Consider the following 27,436-nt stretch of genomic DNA (forward strand, 5'->3'; position numbering starts at 1 on the left):
TAGAGATCTGGGCTCTTGATTTATTTGAGATGGATCATTGGAATTGACTAAGGAATACATTAATAAAGATCACATAATTTAAAATAAGCGGTTCACATGTCCAAGTCTTTAAACTTCGGATACAAAGATCCAAAGAGGACCCAATTCCAATTAAAGGGATGACAACTTTATTTTTTAGCAGTTGGAGTGTTGCTGTGAACGAGTCTTAAGACGATAAAAATCCAATTTCAGTGTCTGTGTGGGCTCACAAATGGGTTCCACGTAACTTAACAAAATTCCAAGTGATCATCACTGATGATCTCAACATTTTGGAATCGTATTAAAAAGACAATATTGAGATGTGTTTATTTATATTCTTTGGATTGAATAAGCATCATTGAATAAGCATCAGTATAGGTGTACAAAAATGGAGAGGGATTCTTTTTTGGATTTCTTTCACCAAATCATATTCATCAAACAATCTGGACCCTTAAAATTTGATCAAACGGTTAAAGTTATTATAACATTTAAAGTTAGCTCCTATTTGTAGTTGTTGAATTAAATTTCGAGAGCCCGGATTAGTTGATGAGGAGGACTTAGTGGAAGGAATCCGGAGAGGATTCTTTCCTATAAAAAAATAATTTTCCAAGTCGAGATTTCCATTGTTTTAAATATTGAGACGCCACCAAGACAGTCAAATATATCACCTACATTTCTAAACCTGCATAATTTTATATGCAAAGAGTTGAATACATCTTTTTAAGACATTTATTTTCTGTGTCTATTAACTCCTATGTTTGTTTTTTCGGATTAAATAAGCATAAGTATAGGTGCACAAAAATTATTCCCCAAGTCGAGATTTCCATGGTTTTGAATATTTAGTCAAATATATCACCTGCATTTCTAAACCAGCACAATTTATATGCAAAGATTTGAATACGTCGACCATTATCTAGAGATGAAAAATACTTAAACAGGATAAAGCTCGCTCTTTTGTTTTCTTCCAAGTTGATGTGCTTTCAAAGAAGTGAAGGCCATGAACGCAGATCTTTAAGTTGCAGCTCAAATTACAAAACCTTGTTAAGATGGAGTTATTAGGATCTAAAACTGTCCAAGAGGTACTCATCCAAGGGGAACAGGTGCCAGATACATATATCCGTAAAGTTGAAGATGGTGGAGTCCCAGTCCCAGTCCCAGATGCTTCTGCTGCCCAGTTGATGGATGTTCCAATTATTGATCTTGCTCTTCTCGCAGCTTCTTCAATCACTGTAGATGAACTTGAGAAATTCAGATCAGCTCTTGCCACATGGGGTTGCTTCCAGGTCTCAACTATTCAAACAACTTGTACTTTGAAAAAAATTTAGGACTCGTTTGACCATTTCATTTATATGATTATTGCAAATCACGTTGGTGTGTCGGTCCACTCTCGTTCGAGTTTGAGAAGAGCATTTTGCGCCTATGATGGGCACTAAAGAGCTAATCTTGCATAATCCTTATCTAAGAAAAAAAAAATCATGTTATGTTTGGAGGTTGCTTTATTAATTTGATGTTCCAGGTAATAAACCACAGTATGTCGCTGGAATTCCTAGACGAGGTCCGAGAGATTACAAAACAGTTTTTTGCACTTCCAGTTGCAGATAAGAAGAAATACTTGAGACAAGTCAACGACATTCAAGGATATGGAAACGACATGGTTTTTTCAGAGCAACAAACACTAGATTGGTCTGATAGACTATACCTTTCTGTGTATCCACAAGACAACCGTAAGCTCAAATTTTGGCCCAAAAATCCGGACTCTTTTAGGTAATTAACTTGCCTTTGTTGTACGGACATGTGTTTTGCTAGTTGGTTAGGGCAGTGCTTTCACTGCCTAAGACTCGAGTTCAAATTCATCTCCCCGTAGATTAAAGTAGTTTAAAATATCGTCTTTGGCACAAATCATGTTAATGTCAGTGAACATTATTGCAGCCGGACTTTAGACCAATATGCCATGGAGTTACAAGTGGTAACAAAAACTATCCTCAAGGTCATGACAAGGTCATTGGATTTGGAGGACAATTGCTTTTCCGACCTATATGGTGAACAAGGGAAAATGAATATCAGATTTAACTTTTATCCTCCATGTCCAAGGCCTGATCTCGTCCTTGGTCTCAAACCACACTCAGACGGAACACTAATCACCCTTGTCTTGCAAGACAAGGAGGTTGAAGGTCTTCAATTTCTTAAAGGCGATCACTGGTTTCGAGCTCCCATTGTTCCTGATGCGCTTCTCATTAACATCGGTGATCTAGTAGAGGTAAATCATAAATTGTTATCAACACTGTATTCTGTGGCAAGAAATTTTGGGCGTAACAGTCACCAGAAGACATGGTGGTACTATTCTACATGTGGTTACGTAAGTTGTTATTTGTGATGCCACAGATATTGAGCAATGGAATATTCAAGAGCCCTGTACACAAGGTGGTGACAAATCCAAACAAGGAGAGGATATCTTTGGCGGCCTTCTGCATGCCAGAGTCGCATAAAGAGATTGAACCTTTTGAAAGGTTGGTCGATGAGTCAAGACCAAGATTGTACAAAAAGGTGACCAATTATGATGGCATCTATTTCGAATACTATCAGCAAGGGAGGAGAGCAATTGAAGCAGCAAGAATATAATGTGTAACATTACTCCCTCGAATAAAACTTATAGTTGTCGAGATGTTTCGTCTACTTTACTAAGAAAACGAAAGTATGGCTCAAACCCTCTCGAACCACAAACTCATAACATCTTGTAAATTCGAGTGGTTGAAAGTTGAAGTTGAAGCTTACCTATTTTCTCTGCCATTAAGGCCTTCATAATGTACCGCACTTTGGAAGTTAAGGTCAACCAAGAAAATTCAATGTTTGAAATGCGAGTGAATAAAGGTGAACTTCTGGTGATATATTGATATGTATAGCTCCTTAATGAAGTTTTATTTCAACGTTTCTACAATTTTTTAACTTTTTATCTTTATTTTCAAAGAAAGGCTTTTCGCAATTTCATTTTCTGGCCATACACTCCTCTCATAGCATGTGGATCGATTGAATAAATAAAACGAGAATTCAATGATTGAATTGAAAGTGCATAAGGAGAAAACGAGAGGGAAAAATCACTACCTCTATTCAATCGTATTTTGTCGGATTGGATTACACAAGTTTTCGATATGTGTTTGCTCTCTCTCTAAAGCCTTTCCTCCCCTCTGCCTTCAAGAAAAAAGAAACCCTCCTAGTCGTCACTCCTTGCTCCGGATTGGGGTCGGCAACAGCCCATCTCACACCTCTTTCTAGCCATCCTTCCCTCTTTCTCTTCCTTCTCTATCCTTTGCATCTTCCCTCTTCCCCCATCCTTCTCCCATCCTTCCCACCTTTTTCTAGCCCTCTTTCCCATCCATCTCCACCCTCTGCTTCTCCCTTCTTCCCTTCATATTTTCCCTATCTTTTCCACCCTTGAATTTATGAACTTTTTTCTCTTTTGGTCCTTTTTTTGGCTTTCGTTGAGCTTTGTTCTTTGAAATTTGTCTCAATTCCCATGAGCTGGTTTCAGATATTAGGAAAAATATGATTTCATTTCATTAAAAATAATATTACACTTTGGGTATTTATATACAAGTATATTGTAACCACTACACAAACAAAATGTAACAATCTAACAGAAAACTTAACCACTAAGTAATATCTCTAGATAGTGTAGTTACAATATTATCCTTTATATCCCCCCTCAAACGAAACTGAGGAATCCGAAGCTGAAGTTTGTCACGGAGATACAGAAAACTGGACTTGGAAAGAGATTTAGTACATATGTCTGCCATTTGATCTTAAGTGCAGATGAAATGCACATAAATTTGCTTTGCCAAAACTTTTTCTCGAATGTAGTGATAGTCGATTTCCACATGCTTTGTCCGAGCATGAAAAATTGGATTCTTAGCAAGAGACATAGCGGAAATGTTATCACACCATAGTTGAGGAGAGTGAGGTAAGGAATATCCAATGTCAACCAATAATTGACAAATCCATGTAATTTCTGAAGCAGTATTTGCAAGTGATATGTATTCGGCCTCAGTGGAGGAATGAGCTACTGTTGGTTGCTTCTTAGCACTCAAACTAATTAAAGAGTTGCCCAGAAAAACACAATAACCTCCCATTGATCTTCGATCAAGGGCACAACCGGCCCAATCAGCATCAGAAAATACAGTAAGAGTTAGAGAAGTAGAACACTTGGAGAACCATAAGCCAAGATTGATGGAACCCTTAAGATACCTGAGAATGCACTTAACAGCCTGAAAATGAGACATTCGGGGGCTATGCATGAATTGGCAGACAAGATTAACTACAAAACTAAGATCTGGTCGGGTTCATGTAAGGTACTGGAGAGCACCAACTAAAGAACGATACTCAGTGACATTATCAAGTAAGGGAGACTCATGATCAAGTTTAGAAGTGCTAAGGGGTGTGCTGCATGGTTTAGCCCCTACCATATTTGCTTTGGATAGAAAATCCAAGATATACTTGGTCTAAGAGATAAAGATACATGAAGAAGATCATTTGACTTCAATGCCAAGAAAGTAATGTAAAGCTCCAAGATCTTTGATAGGAAATAAAGAACTGAGCTGTTGGATCACTTGTTTACATGCTCCAGCATTAGGACCAGTGACCAAAATGTCATCCACATAGATGAGAATGAAAACCAAATCGGGAGCCTTTTTAATGAACATAGAATGATCACTATGAGATCCTACAAATCCAAGAGAGTGAAGAGCCTTATGTAGCTTCTCATACCAAGCTCTCGGAGCTTATTTTAAACCGTATAATGATTTGTGCAAGTGACACACATGAGAAGGCTTAGTAGAATCTTCAAAACCAGGAGGTTGGTGCATGAACACTGATTCAGATAGGTTACCATGTAAAAAGGCATTACTAACATCAAGCTGGTTTAAGAACCAATCATACTGAGCTGCAAGAGTAAGGAGAAGCCGAATAGTCACTGGTTTGGCAACATGACTAAATGTTTCTGTATAATCAAGATCTTCATGTTGGTTGAAACCCTTTGTAACTAACCGAGCTTTATACCGGTCGACAATACCATCAGGTTTCCTCTTAATACGAAACACCCATTTGCATCCGACAACATTCTGTGAAGAAGATTTAGGAACAAGGACCAGGTTCCAGTAGTGAGAAGTGCAGTTACTTCTTCTTGCATTGCTTTGCGCCAATGAGGGTACTTTGAAGCTTGAAGATAGGTTGTAGGTAGATAATCTACTGAAAGATAAGAAGGTAAGGGGTGTTTAGTAGCAGTGAGGGTTTTAGGCTTGAAAATTCCCAATTTAGACCTTGTTTTCATTGAATGAATGTTAATGAGTTGGGTGGGGTTGGTGGTTATAGGTTTGGAGACTGCTACATGAGGACTTGGAAGATGAGTGATGGAATGAGCAAAATGTAAGGAAGAAGTTGAAGGTGAAGTGGAAATGTGTATTGAGGAAGTGATAGGTGAAGTGAGAGGTGAAGTGGTAGGTGAAATGGTAGGTGAATGATGAAAAGTAAAGGTTAAAGTGGAAGGAATGGATGATCCGGAGCTAGAAGGTGAATTTGTGGCAGGTATGAAAGGCAATATATGATGAAAATGAAAGCTGGATTCATTAAACAAAACATGTCTAGAAATGTACAGTCTTTGGGTGGCAATATCAAGACACTTGTACCCCTTGTGATTCAAGTTATAGCCAAGAAAGACACAAGCCTTGCTTTTAGGATACAACTTGTAGGATTTATAAGGCTTTAACCAAGGGAAGCATGCATAACCAAAAACCTTCAAAGAAACATAATTGGGTGGACGATGAAACAATGATTCCCAAGGAGATGATCTAGAAATTGTAGGCAATCGATTAATGAGATATATTGCAGTGGTAAAGGCCTCAACCCAATAAATGTGAGGAACTTTAGAAGCTACCAAAAAGGTTTGAGCAATCTTCACTAAATGGCGATGCTTACGTTCTGCACACCCATTCTGTTTGGGGGTGTGTGGACAGGTAAGTTGGTGCTGAATGCCATGTTGAGCCAAGAAAGTTGAGAAAGAGGTACTCAAGAATTCTCCACCAGAGTCAGACCGTAAGGCAATAATCTTTGTGCACAAAGCATTTTCAACCATAGATTTGTTTGAATAAAAGTGAACAGTACATCAGACTTGTATTTCAAGGGATAAAACTAGGAATATCTTGTATAGTCACCCACAAAAATGACATAGTACGTGAAACCTTGATAAGATGTGATGGGTGAGGGCCCCAAACATCAGTATGAATGAGTTCTAAAGGTTTGCTAGTTGTAGAAATAGTAGATACAAAAGGAATCCGAGAGCATTTGCCTAACACACAATATGAGCAGAAAAACTTAGCAACATTAGGTAAAACTGAAATACAAGATTGAGAGACTAGTTTATTGATGATCTTCACAAAAGGATGACCCAATCTGTTGTGCCAGAGATCTCTTGAGGCTTTCACAGAGGCAGTAAGAGCTTTAGGAGAACCAGTTGTTAAGGAGGAGAATGGAAAGGGATAAAGATGCTGAACAGGTCATTTAAAACATATCCTCCCTGAAGAAAGATCATTCACAGTGAAGTAGGATGGATAAAGATGCAATGAACAGTGATTGTCAATCAGAAACTGATTTGTAGATAAAATATTGTGTTTTAAATCAGGAACATATAAGACTTTATTCATATGAAACACACTATTGAGAGTATGCAAAATAGTAGAACCAGAGTGAGTGATGGGCAAACCTTTGCCATCACTAATGTACACTTGTTCATGACCAATATAAGCCTCAAGGTTTTGCAGAGTAGCATAAGAATTGGTCATGTGTGAAGAGGCTCCAGAGTCCACAATCCAAGTAGGAATGGAAGATGATGTGTTTACCACCATTGATGAATGAGAAGATTTGCTAACATAGGCCGGATTCATGCGATAAGGACAATCACAAGCCTTATGATCAAACTGATGACAGATTTGACAAGAATTCTTCTTGTTGTAAGAGAAAGTAGTTTGACCTCCACGATTAGAACGCTGATTAGTATTGTTAAAACGATTGAAGTTACTGGACCTTTGATTGTTACAGAATCGAGAATTGCCACGATTGTGATTACAATCCAGTCTATGACCTTGATTAGTGAATGTAGAAGACTGAGCAACAAAGGCTTGAGAGGTAAGGTTTGATGCAGGAAGTGGAAGAATACCAGTAGAGGTTTGTAGAGCCTGAAACGATGATAAATCAGATCCACTTTTCTTGCGATTGGCCAACTAGATCTCTTTGCTGAGGAGCAGACCATGCAGTTCATCAATTGTGGTGGATCCAAGGCGAAATTGAATAGCATCAACAAACGAATCATACTCAGGAGGAAGACCATGAAGAGTGACCGAGATCAAATCAGAGTCTTCAACCGGAGAACCAGCACTAGTAAGTGCATCAGCAATGGCCTCAATTTGCTAAAGATAATGAGCATCAATGGATTCACCTTTGATAAGATTACGAAGGCGAGATCGAAGCTCATGAATGTGGGATTGAAAAGCCGTGGCAAGTCTGGATTCCAATTTCGCCCAAAGTTCACGAGCAGAATTCACACCAACAGTATAAGGAATGAAAGATTTAGAAAGCGTAGAGTTGATCCAGATTAGAATATTCTGATCATTCTCATACCAAGAAACATAGGCAGGATTGAGGATACAATTTCCTGAAGAATCAAGAGTGAACTGAGGCATCGCTACCATGGATCCATCAATGAGACCAGTAAGATTATACCTGCGAAAGATTGGAGCAAAGAGAGCACTCTAGGTCAAGTAATTTGTGGTGGTGAGCTTGATCGGCACCATGGATCCAATGTTTTGGATCGTAATGGAGGAAGAAACAAAAGAATTAGGGTTTGAAGGTACAGTCGGAGAAACCGATTCTGACGAATGAGATGCAAAGGTCGCCATTGACAGATAGCGATGAAGGAGGATCAAAGAACACAAACGACGATCAAGAAATAGAGACGAAGATCACACTGCGAGCAAGAAATCAAAGAAGATTGCAGAAGGAAGTGCGACGATTGGGATCGAAGAAAGAAGAGTCGTGAGACAGAAAGGCGGGTGATACCATATTAGGAAAAATATGATTTCATTTCATTAAAAATAATATTACACTTTGGGTATTTATATACAAGTATACTGTAACCACTAGACAAACAAAATGTAACAATCTAACAGAAAACTTAACCACTAAGTAATATCTCTAGATAGTGTAGTTACAATATTATCCTTTATATCAGGTTTGGACCTTCATGGCCCTCTCCTGTTCCGATGCTACTTTATGTTTCACGTCCTCAATCATCGGCCTCTGCTACTCGGCCCATGTGCTTCTCCTCAGGTGTTGGGTAGTTGTTAAAGTGCTTTTAGCACTATTTGGTAGAATTATAGGAGTGGTTTGGCCCATTCCTCGAAAGGAGTTTTTACGAGACCGCTCACTACTAGGGTGGCTCGCTCACCCCCATTTTCTGTTGATCCAGTTGTTCCATTGGTTCGTTCTCTTAGTGGTGGTGGTGGCCTTGCAATGGAGGCGCATATGATTGCTGCTGGTTTCCATTCTAGTCTTAGGTTTTTTAGTTGTTGTTCAATTGGCCACTTTTACGTCTATCTACTGTATTTTCTTATCTGTTGCTAGGCTTGTATTTAGGTTGTGAGTTGCCTTTTGGCTCTTTTTTCTGTGTACTTGTCTTTTTAGAGTAAGTTAGTTTGACAAAAAAATGATTACACAAGTTATGATAGTAACTTTACTTTTGAGTAGTTGAGTGTTGCTGTGAACGAGTCTTTAGACGGCAAAAATCCAATTTCAGTGTCTTTCTGGGGTGACAAATGGGTTCCACGTAACTCAACAAAATTCCAAATTAATCATCATTGATGATCTCATCAATTTTGGAATCGTATTAAAAAGACAATGAGTTATGTAACCTTTTCTCATATTGTTTAATCTGTTTTAGTGAAAGTTAATCACCATAAAATGCCACTTTAGCTTGTATTGTTTTGAAAGGGATCACCACCGGGAGAGAATTACCTATAACTATAACCCCCGTAACTCCATCGTGTTATTAACACGAGATATCATAGTAGCGCTGAAAAGTGTAGATAAGTCTTCCGCATCCCCATCATGGGCTGGTACCTGTATTTACAAATGCAATTGATTTTTATACACCTATTTTCTGTCTCTATTAACTTCGATTTATTTCTATTCTTCCGATTGAATGAGCACAAGCAGAGGTGTATAAAATCATCTCCCTTTACAAAAGTCGAGATTTCCATTGTTTTGAATATTTAGACGCCACCAAACGGTCAAATATATCATCTACATTTTTAAACTTGCATAATTTTATATGCAAAGAGTTGATATTAAAAAAAAAATATGCAAAGAGTTGATAAAATTGACCATTACCTAGAGATGATAAATATTTAAATAGGACAAGACTCTTTTAGCATCTTTCTTTTGTTTTCTTCCAAGTTCATGTGCTTTCAAAGAAGTGAAAGCACCGAAAGCAGATCTTTAATTTGCAGCTCAAATTACAAAAGCTTGCGAAGATGGAGTTATTAGGATCCAAAACTGTCCAGGAAGTGCTCATCCAAGGGGAACAGGTGCCAGAGAAATATATCCATAAAGTTGAAGATGGTGGAGTCCAAGTGCCAGATGCTTCTGCTGCCCAGTTGATGGATGTTCCAGTTATTGATCTTGCTCTCCTCGCAGCTTCTTCAATCTCTGCCGATGAACTTGAGAAGCTCAGATCAGCTCTTTCCACATGGGGTTGCTTCCAGGTCTCAACTATTCAAACAACCTGTGCTTTGAAACAATTTAAATCTCGTTTGATACCATTTCGTTTATACGATTATTGCAAATCATTTTGGTGTTTGTACCATGTGTCGTTCCTCTCTCGTTCGAGTTTGAGAGGGGCACTTTCTGTCTTGCGACCCCTGAAGAGCTAATCTCACATAATCCTCAATTTGATAAAAAGAAAAATCATGTAATGTTTAGAGGTTGGTTTAATTAGTTTGGTGTTTCAAACAAATTTTGCATTAAAAATAATTTAAAGAGTATGTTTATTGTAAATCATGCTAATTAATTTGGTGTTCCAGGTAATAAACCACGGTATGTCGCCGGAATTCCTAGACGAGGTCCGAGAGATTGCAAAGCAATTTTTTGCACTTCCAGTGGAAGATAAGAAGAAGTACTTGAGACAAGTCAACGACATTCAAGGATATGGAAACGACATGGTTTTTTCAGAGCAACAAACACTGGATTGGAGTGATAGACTATACCTTTCGGTGTATCCACAAGACAACCGGAAGCTCAACTTGTGGCCTGAAAACCCCAAATCTTTTAGGTAATCAACTTGTCTCTGTTGTGCAGACGTGTGTTATGCAGTTGGCCAGGGTAGTGCGTCCACCACCTAAGACTCGAGTTCAAATTCCTCTCTCCGTAGATTAAAGTCGTTTAAAATATCGTCTTTGGCACAAATCATGTTAATGTTATTGAACATTATTGCAGGTGGACTTTAGACCAATATACCATGGACTTGCAAGTGGTAACAAAAACAGTCCTCAAGGCCATGGCAAGGTCATTGGATTTGGAGGACAATTGCTTTTCCGACCTGTATGGGGGAGAACAAGGGAAAATGGACATCAGATTTAACTTTTATCCTCCATGTCCAAGGCCTGATCTCGTCCTTGGTGTCAAAGCACACGCAGACGGAACCCTAATCACCCTTCTCTTGCAAGACAAGGAAGTTGAAGGTCTTCAATTTCTCAAAGGTGATGAGTGGTTTCGAGCTCCCATTGTTCCTGATGCGCTTCTCATCAACGTTGGTGATCAAGTAGAGGTAAATCAAAGTGTTCTCAACATTATGTATTTTGTGGCAATAAATTTTGGGCGTAACAGTCACCATAAGAGGTGGTGTTACTATTCTACTTGTGGTTACATAAGTTGTTTGTGATGCCACAGATACTGAGCAATGGAATATTCAAGAGCCCTGTACACAAGGTGGTGACAAATTCTGACAAGGAGAGGATATCGGTGGCGGCCTTCTGCATACCAGAGTCGGATAAAGAGATTGAACCCTTTGAAAGGTTGGTCGACGAGTCAAGGCCAAGATTGTACAAGAAGGTGAAAAATTATGTTGGCATCTATTTCGAATACTATCAGCAAGGGAGGAGACCAATGGAAGCAGCAATTATATAATGTGTAACGTTACTCCCACGTATAAAACTTATAGTTGTCGACATGTTTTGTCTAGTGTTTTTTCGTAATCTCATTTTCTGGCCCGACACAACGATGTGTCTTATATTTTTTTAACAGTTTTGTTTGTCTTGTCTTTGTGGTTCAGTGAAACTCAGGAATGGGTTTCAAAATTGACTTTAATGTTATTTCTAAAACAACCTAATCAACTATTATTTGCAGTCCTCCTCTTTGCCCTCATTTTTTCTGTCAAACAATTCACACCAAATTTCTTTGTATTTTCTTCATATAATTCAAAAATTTTATGGGTTACCATGATATCTACCTCCCACTTAGTTGTATTATACACTTCTTTTGTTTTTTTCTCTTAAATTTAATGAGTACTTCGGTTTTGTGAAGAGTTCTTCAATTACTCTTGTTATGAGTTCGAAATTTTTTCTCTCAATATATATATATGAAAGGTTTCTCTCACAAAGAATACTAACTCCACCACTGATGGCAGAACTAAAAGGAGAAGTGCATAAGAAAAAAAAACAAGAGTTTATGTGCTTACCTTTCAAAACAACTATTCTTCTATGAACATGACATGAGATATCAATAATATTGATAGTGAACATGATAATAGTAGCGACGTGTTATTAATACATTATCAAGAAGGCCATTTTATGCTTGTATTATTAATATATGACTGTTAACATCATCAATTTATTTTCTTCTTAAACTAAGGTTAATAATAATAATGATAATAATTAAGGATTTCGCAGGAGTTGATCTAGTTCATCATTTTTGTTTTTTTTTATTTTTTTGAAACATTTTTTTTGTTTGACATATACAATGAAATTGAAAGGGATGACAGCAACTTTACTTTTGAGTAGTTGGAGAGTTGCTGCCCGTTCAAATTGGTCAGGCAATAACTGCCTAAAGATGGAAAAAAATCTCCAGCCCGTGACTCAAAGTAGGGCAACTGAGTGGGCAATAATTCCAATTGATCATCATTCATGATCTCATCAATTTTGGAAGAGAAATGCAAGGGATTCTTAGGAAGTGGAATTTTTAATACTATTTTTTTCTTTATGTTTTTGGCACAATATTTTATAATATTGACATAGCAATTAACGTGAAATTATGATGTGTCCGAAAGTTCATGAAAAGTCTCACTCACAGTTTAAAGTTAACTTTCGTGTCAATATTATAAACTTTGTACTAAAAATAGAAGGTGGACAGAGGATTCAATAAAAAATCTCAGTATGAGCATTTCCAGCAGCACTATACTTTATATAAGGCATGATGCCTTTGTTGTGCTAGGATAGCACCAAACCTTATGGAACCAACTCTTGATAACCCACAGGAAATATATCAAATGAAATACAAGAACAAAATATTAAAGACACCAAGATTTTAACGAGGTTCCTCAACAGTCAGTGTAACTGGAGTACGTCCTCGGAGCAGTAGGAGCTCACCCAATAATCCACTATCAACCAAATGGGAGTTTACAAAGTGTTGGCAATCTCACAACCCAAATAACCCAATAGCTCTCACACACCACAGAAACAAATAGAGAAAGAAATATAATGAATAATTTCTTCTCTATACATGTAGCTCAAAGCTATTACAACAATAACTATGATGGATGATTGCTAACAAAAAAGAAGAGCACCTTCTTCTTCTTTTCTGCTCTCAGTTTTCTGCTCTCTGCAGCTCTCTTTGCTCTCTCAAAGATGGACTACTAAAACAGAAAATGGTGCACACTCCTTCCTCTCTCTTTCTCACTTCCGTATGCTAACATTCATCCATCCTAAAACAACTAATAAACAAAACCAAAGTAAAGACATAATGATTACTTTACAAACATCATCATGACTTTCCTTTTTTCTTTTCAACAAACATAATCATGATGCCTTTCACTTTTTTTCTTTTGGTTTTTTTATTAGCCGAAAGTTGTTTTGTTTTGTTGTCCACTTGGCCACTTATTCAACAATCTCCACCTTGGCCAAATTCCGAAAAACGTCATGATAAGCCAACCAACACAATTAACACACAACGTCACTCCCAAACACTAGCAAGAGAACAATTCATGCCGAGCCAAATGCTCCAAAAAACTCCTACTGTTCAACGCCTTCTTTATATAGGCAAAATGTGAGCCAGGTTCAAGCAATGAACAAACTTGGCTACACCAACAACCTTAGTCAACATATCAGCGGGTTTGTCTTTAGTTGGAATCTTCTGGAGAATGATTTCTCCTTCACCAACAACTTCACGAACAAAGTGATAACGCACATCTATGTGATTGGTCCTTGCATGATGAACCTGATACTTAGACAAATAAATGGCACTCTGACTATCACAATGTACCTCCACCTGTTTCTGATCAACCCCCAAATCTCTAATCAACCTATGTATCCAAATGGCCTCCTTTATAGCTTCAGCAACTGCCATATATTTAGCCTCTGTAGTAGACAAAGCAACAGACGACTGCAAAATGGACCTCCAACAAACTGGCCCTTTAGCCATAGTAAACACATAGCCTGTAGTAGACTTCCTTCCATCCAGATCACCTGCATAATCTGAATCAACATAACCAACTGCAAAATGACCAATACCAAAGTCATCTCTCTCAAAGCATAAACCAACATCTCGAGTACCATGGAGATATCTCAATATCCACTTAGCTGCTTGCCAATGCTCTTTACCTGGATTATGCATATATCAATTTACCATGCCAACTGCATGAGCAATATCTGGTCTAGAGCATACCATTGCATACATCAAACTACCAACCAAATTTGCATATGGTATATTTTTCATTTGCAGCTTCTCTTTATCAGTTTTAGGACATTGTAGAGAACTTAATTTAAAATGAGGAGCCAAAGGGGTACTAACCGGTTTGGTTAAATCATGAACTCCAAACTTCCGGATCAACTTCTCAAGGTATTTTCTTTGATTCAAACTGACCAAACCCTTCTTTCTATCTCTAGTGATCTCCATGCCAAGAATCTTCTTCGTTTCACCAAGATCCTTCATCTCGAACTCGTTCTTCATTTGTTTCTTCAATTTCTCAATCTCTTCAACATTCTTTGAGGCAATCAACATATCATCAACATATATCAACAAATAAATGAAAGACCCATCTTGCAACTTCTTGAAGTACACACAATGATCATATTGACTTCTAAAATAATTTTGGCCTCTCATAAATTTATCAAACCTCAAATACCATTGCCTTGGAGATTGCTTCAAGCCATAAAGTGATTTCTTCAATTTGCAAAACAAATTCTCCTTCCCTTTCACTGTATACCCATCCGGTTGACACATATAAATCTCTTCATTCAAATCACCATGTAGGAAAGCCGTCTTCACATCAAGTTGCACAAGCTCAAGATCATACTGTGCAACAAGAGCTAACTTAATGCGAATTGAGGAGTGCTTCACAATTGGAGAAAATATTTCATTGTAGTCAATGCCCTCCTTTTGTGCATACCCTTTAGCAACTAATCTTGCTTTGAATCTAACATTGCTTTTCTCATCAGCATCTTCCTTCTTGGCATACACCCATTTACAACCGATAGCTTTCTTGCCCTTAGGCAATTTAGCTAACTCCCAAGTCTTGTTCTTCAAGAGAGAATTCATCTCTTCACCCATGGCATTGCTCCACCTCTCTTTCTCCTCACTCTCAATGGCTTCCTCGAAATTGGATGGAATCTCATCAGTGATAATAGGAAGAGCAAAAGAAACATAGTCACTATACCGAGCTGGCTTGGTAATTTGTCTCTTTCCTCTGTTCTTGGCAATATACTCTTGAGGTGAAACTTGCTCTTCAACTTGAATAGAATCTTCAAGTTCAACTTCTTCAACATCCTCATGGTCTCTAACTTCTTCACTTGTAGTGGCTTTGACATCAGCGGAAATAGGATTTGAAGTACCAGAGGCAACTTTTTCAAGCTCCACCTGTTGAACATCTTTCACATTCTTCTCAGAGTCTTTGTACATACTTTCTTCATCAAATGTCACATCTCTACTAATTACCAATTTCTTCATCTCTGGACACCACAACCTATAACATTTGACACCACTACTAAAACCAAGAAAGATAGCCTTTTTGGCTCTAGGATCAAGTTTATTTTCAGTCACATGAAAATAAGCAGGTGAACCAAAAATACGGATATAGTCATAATCAGTAGAAGGTTTTCCAGTCCATACCTCCATTGGTGTCTTACCCTGAACAGCAGCTGAGGGTAATCGGTTGATGATGTGACATGCATAATTAACTGCCTCTGCCCAAAATGACTTGCTTAAACCCGACTGAGACAACATATATCTAACCTTCTCAAGCAAGGTTCGATTCAATCTTTCTGCAACTCCATTTTGTTGCGGAGTTCCCCGAACACTGAAATGTCTCACAATTCCTTCCTCTTTGCAAACTTTAGAGAAAGGATCGGATGTGTATTCACCACCATTATCCGATCTCAAAATCTTAATCTTTCTCCCAGTCTGGTTCTCAACCATTTTCTTCCAACCCAAGAAAATGCTTAACATTGGGAGCAGCCTCTCCATAAAATGGGGGTAAGGCTAGCCGACATTCACCTCTCCCAGACCCTGCGTAAAGTGGGAGCCTTGTGCACTGGGTACGACCTTTACGACAAGAAAATGCTTAACACCTCACTCTTGTGCTTCATAGTGTAGACCCAAGACCTTCTTGAATAATCATCAACAAAGGTCACGAACCAATGTCTACCACTCAAAGATGGAGTCTTTTTAGGACCCCAAACATCTGAATGCACATAATTAAGAATGCCCTTCGTCTGATGTACTGCAGTACCAAACTTCACTCTAGTTTGCTTTCCCAAGACACAATGCTCGCAGAAATCAAGCTTACAAGTCGTGGCACCTTTTAGAAGACCTTTTTTTACAAGCTCTTGTAGAGCTTTCTCACCGGCATAGCCTAATCTCATATGCCACAGTCTAGTAGTATCTGAATCAGATATGCCCATATTTTCAGAGACTACAGATGCTTCACCTGTCACAGTGCTTCCCTGCAATAAATACAAATGGCCACATCGAGGAGCTTTCATCACAACAAGTGCACCATAAGTAACTTTCAATGTCTGTCCATCTGAATGAAACCTGAAGCCCTTGGATTCCAAAGTACCCAAAGAAATAAGATTTTTCTTCAAATTCGGTACATACCGAACACCTGTCAACTCTTTAACCATGCCATCATGCAACTTCAAACGAACTGTACCAATCCTTTTTGTTGTGCAAGGATTGTCATCTCCCATGAACACAATGCCACCATCAAACTCTTTCAAGCTTGAAAACCAATCCTTGTGAGGAGTCATATGATGAGTACAACCCGTATCCAACACCCATTTAGTGACACAATTAAATGATAAGGAAGTGGTTAAAGCAAAATCAACAAAATCTGTTTCAACCTCAGCAACATTGGCTTCAGAACTTTCTTTTCCTTTGGCCTTCAACTTAGGACAATCTTTCTTCCAATGGCCCTTATTACGACAAAAGGCACATTCATCCCTTTTCAAAGGTTTTCTACCTTTAGAGTTTCCTCTAGGTCGAGACTGTGATTTTTTCCTACTAGTAGAGGACCTCCTATCCGATGATCTACCTCTAACAAATAAAGCTTCAGAGGTACTATCATGATTTTTGTCTCTATGCCTCATTTCATAATTCATCAAGGCATTTGACACATCTTCAAATTTCACAGTTTCTTTACCATGCATAATAGTGGTAACAAAATGCTCATAAGAGTCCGGCAAGGAATTCAACAATATTAAGGCCTTGTCTTCATCCTTAATATCCTCATCTAAATTTAACAAGTCGGCAATCAACTTATTAAAAGCATCAAGGTGTCTAATCATTTTTGTACCTTCTTTGTATTGGAAGCGGTAGAGTTCTTTCTTCAAGTGTAGCCGGTTCTCTGCACTCTTCGTCATATACTTGTCTTCCAATTTTTTTCACAACACACTTGCTACCGTCTCCCCCATCACAAAATACTTCTGAGTTTTTGCAAGGCACAACCGAATTGAAGAGTAAGCCCACAAATTTAATTTCTCCCATTCCGGCTTCGACATAGCTTCCGGCTTCTCTCCCAAAGCGGCAAGTAGATCTTGTTGAGCCAACACATCTTTGACCTCACATTGCCACATCCTGAAGTTGTTTGTGCCATCAAACTTTTCCACTTCAAACTTTGCATTTTGCACCGTAGTTCTTGCAAACCCGGAGCTGCTTCCAAAAGGATTCTCATCTTGTCCGTCTGACATATTTGGCAACTAGACAGTACCCAAGAGCAACCAGTGCTCTGATACCAATTGTTGTGCTAGGATAGCACCAAACCTTATGGAACTAACTCTTGATAACCCACAGGAAATATATCAAATGAAGTGCAAGAACAAAATATTAAAGACACCAAGATTTTAACGAGGTTCCTCAACAGTCAGTGTAACTGGAGTACGTCCTCGGAGCAGTAGGAGCTCACTCAATAATCCACTATCAACCAAATGGGAGTTTACAAAGTGTTGGCAATCTCACAACCCAAATAACCTAATACACCCAATAGTTCTCACACACCACATAAACAAATAGAGAAAGAAATATAATGAATAATTTCTTTTCTATACATGTAGCTCAAAACTATTACAACAATAACTATGATGAATGATTGCTAACAAAAAAGAAGAGCACCTTCTTCTTCTTTTCTGCTCTCAGTTTTCTGCTCTCTGCAGCTCTCTTTGCTCTCTCAAAGATGGACTACTAAAACAGAAAATGGTGCACACTCCTTCCTCTCTCTTTCTTACTTCCGTATGCTAACATTCATCCATCCTAAAACAACTAATAAACAAAACCAGAGTAAAGACATAATGATTACTTTACAAACATCATCATGACTTTTCTTTTTCTTTTCAACAAACATAATCATGATGTTTTTCACTTTTTTTTCTTTTTGTTTGTTTATTAGCCGCCACTTATTCAACAGCCTTCTGTTTCAAAGACGAGAGAGCAACTGATTAGGAAAAGAATCGAGAGAGATAAGGAAGCAGCTGCCCTGATCTTTTGATCCTTCTGAGCAAATTCGATATTAGTGTTACTTTTGTGGTTTTTGAAAGAGGAGATTTGGTATGTAATTTCATCTTTTTCACTCTTTGTTTGAGTGAGAGTTATGAAGTGTATGTAAGTTTTGGATTTGAAAGCTAAACTCTATATGTAATCTTCATTATTTTATTAGTAGAATTTTATCACCATCTTTAAATATACGCTTACACCGAACCATTATAAATCGTTGCATATTTTTAAATCGTTTGTTTTGTCAATTTTTTTTATGTTAATTTATTAATCCTTTCATATTTCGCGCTTTCGCACAACATTCATACCATTCAAAACACATTAGAGACGATAAAATTTAATTAGGATGACTCCTTTAGCCTCTTTCTTTTGTTTTCCTTCCAAGTTGATGTGCTTTCAAAGAAGTGAAAGCAATGAACGCAGATCTTTAATTTGCAGCTCAAATTACAGAAGCTTGCCAAGATGGAGTTGTTCGGATGTAAAACTGTCCAGGAGGTGCTCATCCAAGAGGAACGGGTGCCAGAGAAATATATCCATAAAGTTGAAGATGGTGGAGTCCCAGTTCCAGATGCTTCTCCTCCCCAGTTACTGGATGTTCCAGTTATTGATCTTGCTCTCCTCGCAGCTTCTTCAATTACTGCAGATGAATTTTAGAAACTCAGATCAGCTCTTGACACATTGGGTTGCTTCCAGGTCTCAACTAGTCAAACTTTTTGTACTTCGAAACAATTTAGGTCTCGTTTGATGACCGTTTTGTGTATATGATTATTACAAATCATGCTATTGTTTATAAACCATGTGTCAGTATCGGTCATCTCTCATTCGAGTTTGAGAGCGACTGCTACTGAAGAGCTAATCTCACCTAATCTCTACTTGATAAAAAGAAAAATCATGTTGTGTTTGGAGGTTGCTTAATTAATTTGGTGTTCCAAGCAAATCATGTTGGTGTTTGTAAACCATGTGTCAGTATCGGTCTTCTCTCGTTCGAGTTTGAGAGCAACCCCTACTGAAGAGCTAATCTCACCTAATCCTCTACTTGATAAAAAGAAAAGTCATGTTGTGTTTGGAGGTTGCTTTAATTAATTTGGTGTTCCAGGTAATAAACCACGGCATGTCGCCGGAATTCTTAGACGAGGTCCGAAGAGATAACGAAACAGTTTTTTGCACTACCAGTTGAAGATAAGAAGAAGTACTTGAGACAAGGCAACGACATTCAAGGATATGGAAACGACGTGGTTTATACAGAGCAACGAAAACTGGATTGGACCGATAGACTATACCTTACTGTGTTACCACAAGACAACCGTAAGCTCAAATTTTGGCCTGAAAATCCCGAATCTTTTAGGTAATCAACTTGTCGTTGTTCTGCAGACGTGTGTTATGCTAGTCGGCTGTATCGTCTTTGACACAAATCATGCTGCAGGCGGACTTTAGACTAATTTGCAATGGAGTTACATGTGGTAACAAAAACTGTCCTCAAGGCCATGACAAGGTCATTGGGTTTGGAGGACAACTGCTTTTCCGACCTGTGTGGTGAAGAAGGGAACATGAATATCAGATTCAACTTTTATCCTCCATGTCCGAGGCCTGATCTCGTCCTCGGTCTCAAACCACACTCAGACTCATCCCTAATCACCCATGTCTTGCAAGACAAGGAAGTCGAAGGTCTTCAATTTCTCAAAGGCGATGAGTGGTTTCGAGCTCCCATTGTTCCTGACGCGCTTCTCATCATAGTTGGCGACCAAGTAGAGGTAAATCAAAAACGTTCTCGACACTATGAGTTGACGTAATGTTACTAAATATCGCGTGGTTTACGTAAGTTGTTGTTCGTGACACCGCAGATATTGAGCAACGGAGTATTCAAGGGTGCTGTACACAAGGTGGTGATACATCCAGACAAGGAGAGGATATCGGTGTCAGCACTCTTGTATCCGGAGTCTTATAAACATATTGAACCTTTTGAAAGGTTGGTGGATGAGTCGAGGCCAAGATTGTACAGAAGGATGAAAAATTATAGGGACATCGTTATGGAAAACTATCAGAAAGGGAGGAGAGCAATTGAAGAAGCAAAAATATATGTGTAACATTATGTGACGTCACACACACTCCCCCGCGCATAAAACTTATAGTTTTCGAGGTGTTTCTTCTAGTGTAATAAAACCCACAAGTTTGGCTCGAACTCTCTCGAACCAAAAACTCATAAGATGTTGTAAATTAGAGTGGCTGAAGCCTGAAGTCGAAACTTAATTACCTATTGTCTCTGCAACTTATGTTGCAAAGAAATTGTATGTAAATTATGATGATATATTTGATGAAATTGAAGTTCCATCATAAAATCAATTGGCTATATGGGGAGTAGCCCAAAATCATATAAGCACATAGCAAACTTTGTCCCTCGTACCAGAGTCGGATAAAGAGATTGAACCTTTTGAAAGGTTGGTAGACGAGTAAAGGCCAAGATTGTACAAGAAGGTGAAAAATTATGTTGGCATCTATTTCGAATACTATCAGCAAGGGAGTAGACCAATGGAAGCAGCAATTATATAATGTGTAACGTTACTCCCAAGTATAAAACTTATAGTTGTCGACATGTTTTGTCTAGTGCTTTTTCCAATCTCATTTTCTGGCCAGACGCTCCTCTCATAGCATGCGGAAGGACTAAATAAATGAAGAGAAGATTCAATGGCAGACATAGGCAGGACCACTAAGGAATCAGAGTAGCTCTGAGCCCATTCTGATCATTGTGCAAAAAAAATGAGTGGCCTCAAGTTGTCAGTTGTAGAATCGTGAGAAATGAGGAAGAAGAAGAATTCTTTTTTGAAGAAGTTGATCGATCGATGTCGTGTCTTATATTTTTCTAACAGTTTTGTTTGTCTTGCCTTTGTAGTTCAGTGAAACTCAAGGATGGATTTTAAAATCGACTTTAATGTTATTTCTAAAGCAACCTAATCAACTATTATTTGCAGTCCTTCTTTTTGCCCTCTTTTTTATGTCAAATGATTCACACCAAATTTCTTTGTATTTTCTTCATATAATTCAAAATTTTTATGGATCATCATGCTATCTACCTCCGACTTAGTTGTATTATACACTTCTTTTGATTTTTTTATCTTAAATTTAATGGGTATTTCAGTTTTGTGAAGATTACTTCAATTGCTCTTGTTATGAATTCAAAATTTTTTTCTCAATACATATATGAAAGACCTCTCACAAAGAATTCTAGCTCCACCACGGATGGCAGAACTAAAAGGAGAAGTGCATAAGGAAAAAACAAGAGAAATCACTACATCTATCCAATAGCATTTTGTCGTATGGGATTACACATTTTATGTGCTTACCTTTCAAACCAACTATTCTTCCATGAACATGACATCATATATTGATAATATTTGACACGCCCCAACCTCGATATCCCCAAATATCAGGGTAAACACGTGCTAGCCAACATCCGAGGGTGACGAAGCCATTTTTAAACATGCATACAATTAAAACAAATATGCAATTAGCACAATTATATCAAAACATGAATGTGTTCAGAACATACAACTATTAGAATAACGTAGAAAAATTACTAGGAAAATATACAACCCAAAGAATGGTACCTATACTGAGAAGATTCGAGAATAACTAAGTCGAAGCGTCCTGACACTGGGATCATGTGCCTTGAAACTGAACCTTGAGGGGGCGCAAAACAGAAAATGTGAGTGGACCAAAGTTTATAATAATGCTAATAGTACTAAAACTAGTTTATTTAAGAATATACTAACCCCCTGTTTTGAAAACATATATAATACTACATAATAGGTCTTATAAAAATCCTAGCATGCCATGTAAAACATTTGTACAACCTCTGTAAATCAAATATGCAATGTGGGTATCATAGTCGCCGAAGGCAATACTTGTCCATCACCTGAAGGTGAAGTTGAATAACATGTCCATCACCCAAAGGTGAAGCTGAATAAAATAGCGTACATCCACACCGACACTAGCCGCGACTAGTGAAGCTGTCTGACACCGCCTTCAGCGGTGAAGCTGGGGGGTATAGTGTAGTGTGTGTGTATATATATACACATCATCACTCACTCCTCCATCATATGTGTCCTATGGCCATAGACATAATACCCGTGGTGTGCGGATGTGCTGTATGATAACCCACTAGCTAAGTACTGAAAACATACCTCAAAATCTCATATCAAACATCGAATCTCAAAAGCTCAAACCTTGTTTCATAAATCCATGGCAAAACACATTCATAAAATCCGTAATGTAAATCATAATCATAATCCATAAAAACCATATTTCATAATTTATAAAAAGCCATGATTAAATTCGTAAATTTTAGTAATATGTAAAGTTGGTAAATCAATATATTTCAATCAACCGTAAATATATAAATTCGGAAAACAATATATAAAACATACCTAAATCATGATATAGGTAATACATGCTAGGCTAGTATTTATAAAAATATATAAGTTTAGAAGGGGTCCACTCACCAAATTGCGAGCACAATCCTTAATAGGTGCCTAATCTTCTTGTTTGTGCCTCAAAATATTTGCACCTATAAAACATGAATTTAAGCATTTCCCATCATCACCAATTTAAACTAAAATCTCACAAATGTGTTTAGAAAATTACCAAGACTTCAATTTAGGAAGATAAGGAACTAAGGGTGCGTTTGTTGCACCGGACTATCTCGGACTGGATTAGCTTCAGGGACTAAGCTGGACTGGCTTAGACTAGACTAAGCTGGACTGATTTAGTGAAGCGTTTGGTGCAGTGTCAGACTAAAAAGAAGGATAATAACAAACTACAATATTTTATATTTTTTTAATTCATATCTAATAATATTATATTAATTAATTCTATCTTTTTTTCTTCTAATAATACTCTCCCTCTCTCTGGAAGCCTCCATCATTTTCTTCCTCGTTCTCTCCGTCCCACACTCTCCGTCCCTTTCCTCTTTTTTCTGATTAATTGCCAAAACTGATTAATTGCCAAAAAAATTCTATGAAGAATCGAGCTTCGTTTTTCTGGTTTTTGTTAATGGGATCGTCGGGCATGTCCACCAGAGGAGGAGAAAAACGAAGAGGAAGACCCGGTGGAGGACAAATCGAAGAGGAAGACCCGGTGGACAAACGAGAAAAACAAAGCTCGATTCTTCATTTTGCAGAATTCAGAGGTTGTGGACTCCGAATCTGGGGTTGGATTCTGTCTTCTCTGCTGCTGTTTTTTTGTTTGGATTTTGTCTTCTTTGTTAAATTTGTCACTGTTTGTGGCTGTGGAAGGATGTGGACTCTGAATCTGGGGTTGGATGTTTTGGATTTTTTAATGTGCGAGGCAGTGAGGAAGAAGGAAATGAGAGCGGCGATTTACGAGGACGCGACGGTTGTCCTGGGATGGTCCGGTGAGGTTGTCGAGCAGGGTGAGCAGTCGAGCAAAGCGCTGAGGAGTCGAGCAGAGCAACGATCTTAGCAATCCGGTGGTATTTGGGGGGTCTCGCTAAGACTACCTAGCGAGCCCCGTAGTCCACACGAGTCCCCTTTAGTCTCACTTAACTTAGTCCCAACACCTATCAAACATGGGACTGTAGTCCAGTCCAGTCCCTCCTAAGGAGGTGAAACAAACGCCCCCTAATAGTCTTGGATTTAGGTATTGGGTTTAGGCCCAAGAGATTTGGCTTGGGTTCATAAGGGCTATTAGGCTTAGGTCTTGTTTAAGTTGTGGGCCATGTCAAATCTAACAAATATAACAGGGCTAAAAGGGTTGGGTTAGCAAATGGGTCGGGTGGACCCGAGTTAAAAAATAGGTCACCGGACCCCTCGAGGGAGAACAACGGAAATTTGATCGGAAAGTCCTCCTGATTCTGATTAAAAGATATGAATCGAACATAAAAATAAAGCCAAAGTGATAGGAAACGATTGTATACCACTGTAAGTCTGGGCCGACGCCGGATTCGGGGATTTAGAACGCAGGTTGCATGCACAGAAAAAGGAACAAGATTTAACCGTTGAAACCACACTCGAAATCACAACACAACAAGAACAACCCAGAGAATCTTAGATAGAAAAGAGGTAGCCTCACCTGAGCTCGAATCTGAGAGCTTCAAGCTCGGTGTAAATGGCACACTACAAAAGTGTTCACAAATGGCCATTTTATGCTTGTATTATTAATATATGACTGTTATCATCATCAATGTATTTTCTTCTTAAACTAAGGTTAATAATAATGATGATGTATTATTAATATATATGACTGTTATTATCATCATCAATGTAGTTCATCATTTTTTTGTTTGACATATTCAATGAAATTGAAAGGGATGACAGAAACTTTACTTTTGATAGTTGGAGAGTTGCTGCCCGTTCAAATTGGTCAGGCACTAACTGCCAGAAGATGGAAAAAATCTCCAGCCCGTGACTCAAAGTAGGGCAACTGAGGGGGCAATAATTCCACTTGATCATCATCCATGATCTCATCAATTTTGGGAGAGAAATGCTAAGGGATTCACTGGAGGTGGAATTTTTAATAGACTTTTTTCCTTTATGTTTTTGATACAATGTTTTATAATGTTGGAACAGTAATTGACGTGAAATTATGAGTATCCGAAAGTCTATAGAGAGTCTAACTCACAATTTAAGATTAACTTTCGTGTCAATATTATAAAACATTGTACTAAAAATATAAGTAACAGAAATTCCATAAAAAAATTCTCAGTTTGAGCATTTCCAGCAGCACTCTACTTGATTTAAGGTATGATGACTTTTGTTTCAAAGACGAGAGAGCAACCGATTAGGAAAAGAATCGAGGGAGATAAGGAAGCAGCAGCCCTGAACTTTTGATCCTTCTGAGCAAATTCCATATTAGTGTTACTTTTGTGGTTTTTGAAAGAGGAGATTTGGTATGTAATTTCATCTTCTTCGCTCTTTGTTTGAGTGAGAGTTTTTTAGTGTATGTAAGTTTTGGGTTTGAAAGCTAAACTCTATATGTAATCTTCATTATTTTATTAGTAGAATTTTATCACCATCTTTAAATACATTCATACCATTCAAAACACATTAGAGACGATAAAATTTAATTAGGATGACTCCTTTAGCCTCTTTCTTTTGTTTTCCTTCCAAGTTGATGGGCTTTCAAAGAAGTGAAAGCAATGAACGCAGATCTTTAATTTGCAGCTCAAATTACAGAAGCTTGCCAAGATGGAGTTGTTCGGATGCAAAACTGTCCAGGAGGTGCTCATCCAAGAGGAACAGGTGCCAGAGAAATATATCCATAAAGTTGAAGATGGTGGAGTCCCAGTCCCAGATGCTTCTCCTCCCCAGTTACTGGATGTTCCAGTTATTGATCTTGCTCTCCTCGCAGCTTCTTCAATTACTGCAGATGAATATGAGAAACTCAGATCAGCTCTTGACACATTGGGTTGCTTCCAGGTCTCAAATATTCAAACTTCTTGTACTTTGAAACAATTTAGGTCTCGTTTGATGACCGTTTTGTTTTTGTGATTATTGCAAATCATGCTGGTGTTTGTAAACCATGTGTCAGTGTCGGTCTCGTTTGAGTTTAAGGGCGACCGCTACTGAAGAGCTAATCTCACCTAATCCTTTACTGATAAAAAGAAAAGTCATGTTGTGTTTGGAGGTTGCTTTAGTTAATTTGGTGTTCCAGGCAAATCATGTTGGTGTTTGTAAACCATGTGTCAGTATTGGTCTTCTCTCGTTCGAGTTTGAGAGCAACCGCTACCAAAGAGTTAACCTCACCTAATCCTCTACTTGATAAAAAGAAAAGTCATGTTGTGTTTGGAGGTTGCTTTAATTAATTTGGTGTTCCAGGTAATAAACCACGGCATGTCGCCAGAATTCTTAGACGAGGTCCGAGAGATTACGAAGCAGTTTTTTGCACTACCAGTTGAAGATAAGAAGAAGTACTTGAGACAAGGCAACGACGTTCAAGGATATGGAAACGACGTGGTTTATACAGAGCAACAAAAACTGGATTGGACTGATAGACTATACCTTACTGTGTTTCCACAAGACAACCGCAAGCTCGAAGTTTGGCCTGAAAATCCCGAATCTTTTAGGTAATCAACTTGTCGTTGTTCTGCAGACGTGTGTTATGCCAGTCGGCTGTAGATTAAAGTAATTTAAAATATCGTCTTTGACACAAATCATTCTGCAGGCGGACTTTAGACCAACTTGTCATGGAGTTAAATGTAGTAACAAAAACTGTCCTCAAGGCCATGACAAGGTCATTGGGTTTGGAGGACAACTGCTTTTCCGACCTGTATGGGAACATGGATATCAGATTCAACTTGTATCCTCCATATCCGAGGCCTGATCTCGTCCTCGGTTTCAAATCACACTCAGACTCATCCCTAATCACCCATGTCTTGCAAGACAAGGAAGTAGAAGGTCTTCAATTTCTCAAAGGTGATGAGTGGTTTCGTGCTCCCATTGTTCCTGACGCGCTTCTCATCATAGTTGGCGACCAAGTAGAGGTAAATCAAAAACGTTCTCGACACTATGTGTTGACGTGGTGTTACTAAACTACGCGTGGTTTACGTAAGTTGTTGTTTGTGACACCGCAGATCTTGAGCAACGGAGCATTCAAGGGCGCTGTACACCAGGTGGTGATACATCCAGACAAGGAGAGGATATCGGTGGCGGCATTCTGCTATGGGGAGTCGTATAAAATTGAACCCTTTGAAAGGTTGGTGGATGAGTCGAGGCCAAGATTGTACAGAAAGATGGAAAATTATGGGGACATCTTTATGGAAAACTATCAGAAAGGGAGGAGAACAATTGAAGAAGCAAAAATATATGTGTAACGTTATGTGACGTAACACACTCTCCCCTGCGCATAAAACTTATAGTTGTCGAGGTGTTTCTTCTAGCATAATAAAACCGTCAAGTTTGGCTCGAACTCTCATGAACCAAAAACTCATAAGATGTTGTAAATTAGAGTGGCTGAAGCTTGAAGTTGAAACTTAGTTACCTATTTTCTCTGCAACTTATGTTGCAAAGAAATTGTACGTAAATTATGACGATATATTGATATGCATAGCTCCTTAACTAAGTTTTATTTCAACGTTTCTACAATTTTACTTTTTTTTTTTTAATTTTCAAAG

General features: G+C 38.3%; 2 protein-coding genes, 3 long non-coding RNA genes and 1 pseudogene across 12 annotated transcripts; 3 read left to right on the plus strand and 3 right to left on the minus strand.

The window, feature by feature from the left end:
• The first annotated feature begins 688 nt into the window (after window positions 1–688).
• Window positions 689–11,462, plus strand: LOC126584975 (protein SRG1-like). 3 transcript variants are annotated; one of them, XM_050249364.1, is made up of 4 exons: window positions 689–1,301; window positions 1,535–1,782; window positions 1,948–2,275; window positions 2,401–2,947. In XM_050249364.1, the coding sequence occupies exons 1-4, from the start codon at window positions 1,065–1,067 to the stop codon at window positions 2,635–2,637; spliced, it is 1,050 nt and encodes a 349-aa protein (XP_050105321.1). In that variant the 5' UTR covers window positions 689–1,064; the 3' UTR covers window positions 2,638–2,947. The 3 variants fall into 3 exon arrangements, with proteins under 3 accessions (XP_050105321.1, XP_050105314.1, XP_050105328.1); XM_050249357.1 differs by lacking the exons at window positions 1,535–1,782; window positions 1,948–2,275; window positions 2,401–2,947 and adding exons at window positions 10,140–10,387; window positions 10,552–10,882; window positions 11,005–11,462 and having other exon boundaries at window positions 854–1,301; XM_050249371.1 differs by lacking the exons at window positions 689–1,301; window positions 1,535–1,782; window positions 1,948–2,275; window positions 2,401–2,947 and adding exons at window positions 9,443–9,821; window positions 10,140–10,387; window positions 10,552–10,882; window positions 11,005–11,462.
• LOC126585043 (uncharacterized) lies at window positions 11,256–24,778 on the minus strand. The gene is made up of 3 exons (XR_007610274.1): window positions 24,242–24,778; window positions 21,381–22,873; window positions 11,256–11,563 (listed from the first exon to the last, which is right to left on the minus strand). It is a non-coding gene; the product is annotated as an uncharacterized LOC126585043 (long non-coding RNA).
• On the minus strand, window positions 12,620–17,837 carry LOC126585057 (uncharacterized). Its single transcript, XR_007610278.1, has 2 exons — window positions 17,801–17,837; window positions 12,620–12,770 (listed from the first exon to the last, which is right to left on the minus strand). It is a non-coding gene; the product is annotated as an uncharacterized LOC126585057 (long non-coding RNA).
• On the plus strand, window positions 18,228–27,384 carry LOC126584994 (protein SRG1-like). 6 transcript variants are annotated; one of them, XM_050249389.1, is made up of 5 exons: window positions 18,228–18,366; window positions 25,488–25,742; window positions 26,142–26,389; window positions 26,488–26,806; window positions 26,897–27,384. In XM_050249389.1, exons 2-5 carry the CDS (start codon window positions 25,512–25,514, stop codon window positions 27,134–27,136), a joined length of 1,038 nt encoding a protein of 345 aa, XP_050105346.1. In that variant the 5' UTR covers window positions 18,228–18,366; window positions 25,488–25,511; the 3' UTR covers window positions 27,137–27,384. The 6 variants fall into 6 exon arrangements, with proteins under 6 accessions (XP_050105346.1, XP_050105371.1, XP_050105363.1 ...); XM_050249414.1 differs by having other exon boundaries at window positions 25,500–25,742; XM_050249406.1 differs by having other exon boundaries at window positions 18,231–18,366; window positions 25,473–25,742.
• LOC126585036 (2-oxoglutarate-dependent dioxygenase 11-like) lies at window positions 18,751–21,280 on the plus strand (annotated as a pseudogene).
• Window positions 19,053–19,458, minus strand: LOC126585051 (uncharacterized). The gene is made up of 2 exons (XR_007610275.1): window positions 19,337–19,458; window positions 19,053–19,174 (listed from the first exon to the last, which is right to left on the minus strand). It is a non-coding gene; the product is annotated as an uncharacterized LOC126585051 (long non-coding RNA).
• Window positions 27,385–27,436: the final 52 nt, after the last annotated feature.

Source organism: Malus sylvestris, chromosome 2 (assembly GCF_916048215.2).
Source record: "Malus sylvestris chromosome 2, drMalSylv7.2, whole genome shotgun sequence".
In the NCBI taxonomy this organism is placed as follows: domain Eukaryota; kingdom Viridiplantae; phylum Streptophyta; class Magnoliopsida; order Rosales; family Rosaceae; genus Malus; species Malus sylvestris.

Coding starts and splice junctions, on each gene's coding strand:
- LOC126584975 (XM_050249357.1), top strand. CDS start 1,065: ATGGAGTTATTAGGATCTAAAACTGTCCAAGAGGTACTCATCCAAGGG. Junction 10,388..10,551: donor GAAAACCCCAAATCTTTTAG/GTAATCAACTTG, acceptor ACATTATTGCAG/GTGGACTTTAGACCAATATA. Junction 10,883..11,004: donor ACGTTGGTGATCAAGTAGAG/GTAAATCAAAGT, acceptor GTGATGCCACAG/ATACTGAGCAATGGAATATT.
- LOC126584994 (XM_050249389.1), top strand. CDS start 25,512: ATGGAGTTGTTCGGATGCAAAACTGTCCAGGAGGTGCTCATCCAAGAG. Junction 25,743..26,141: donor ACACATTGGGTTGCTTCCAG/GTCTCAAATATT, acceptor TTGGTGTTCCAG/GTAATAAACCACGGCATGTC. Junction 26,807..26,896: donor TAGTTGGCGACCAAGTAGAG/GTAAATCAAAAA, acceptor GTGACACCGCAG/ATCTTGAGCAACGGAGCATT.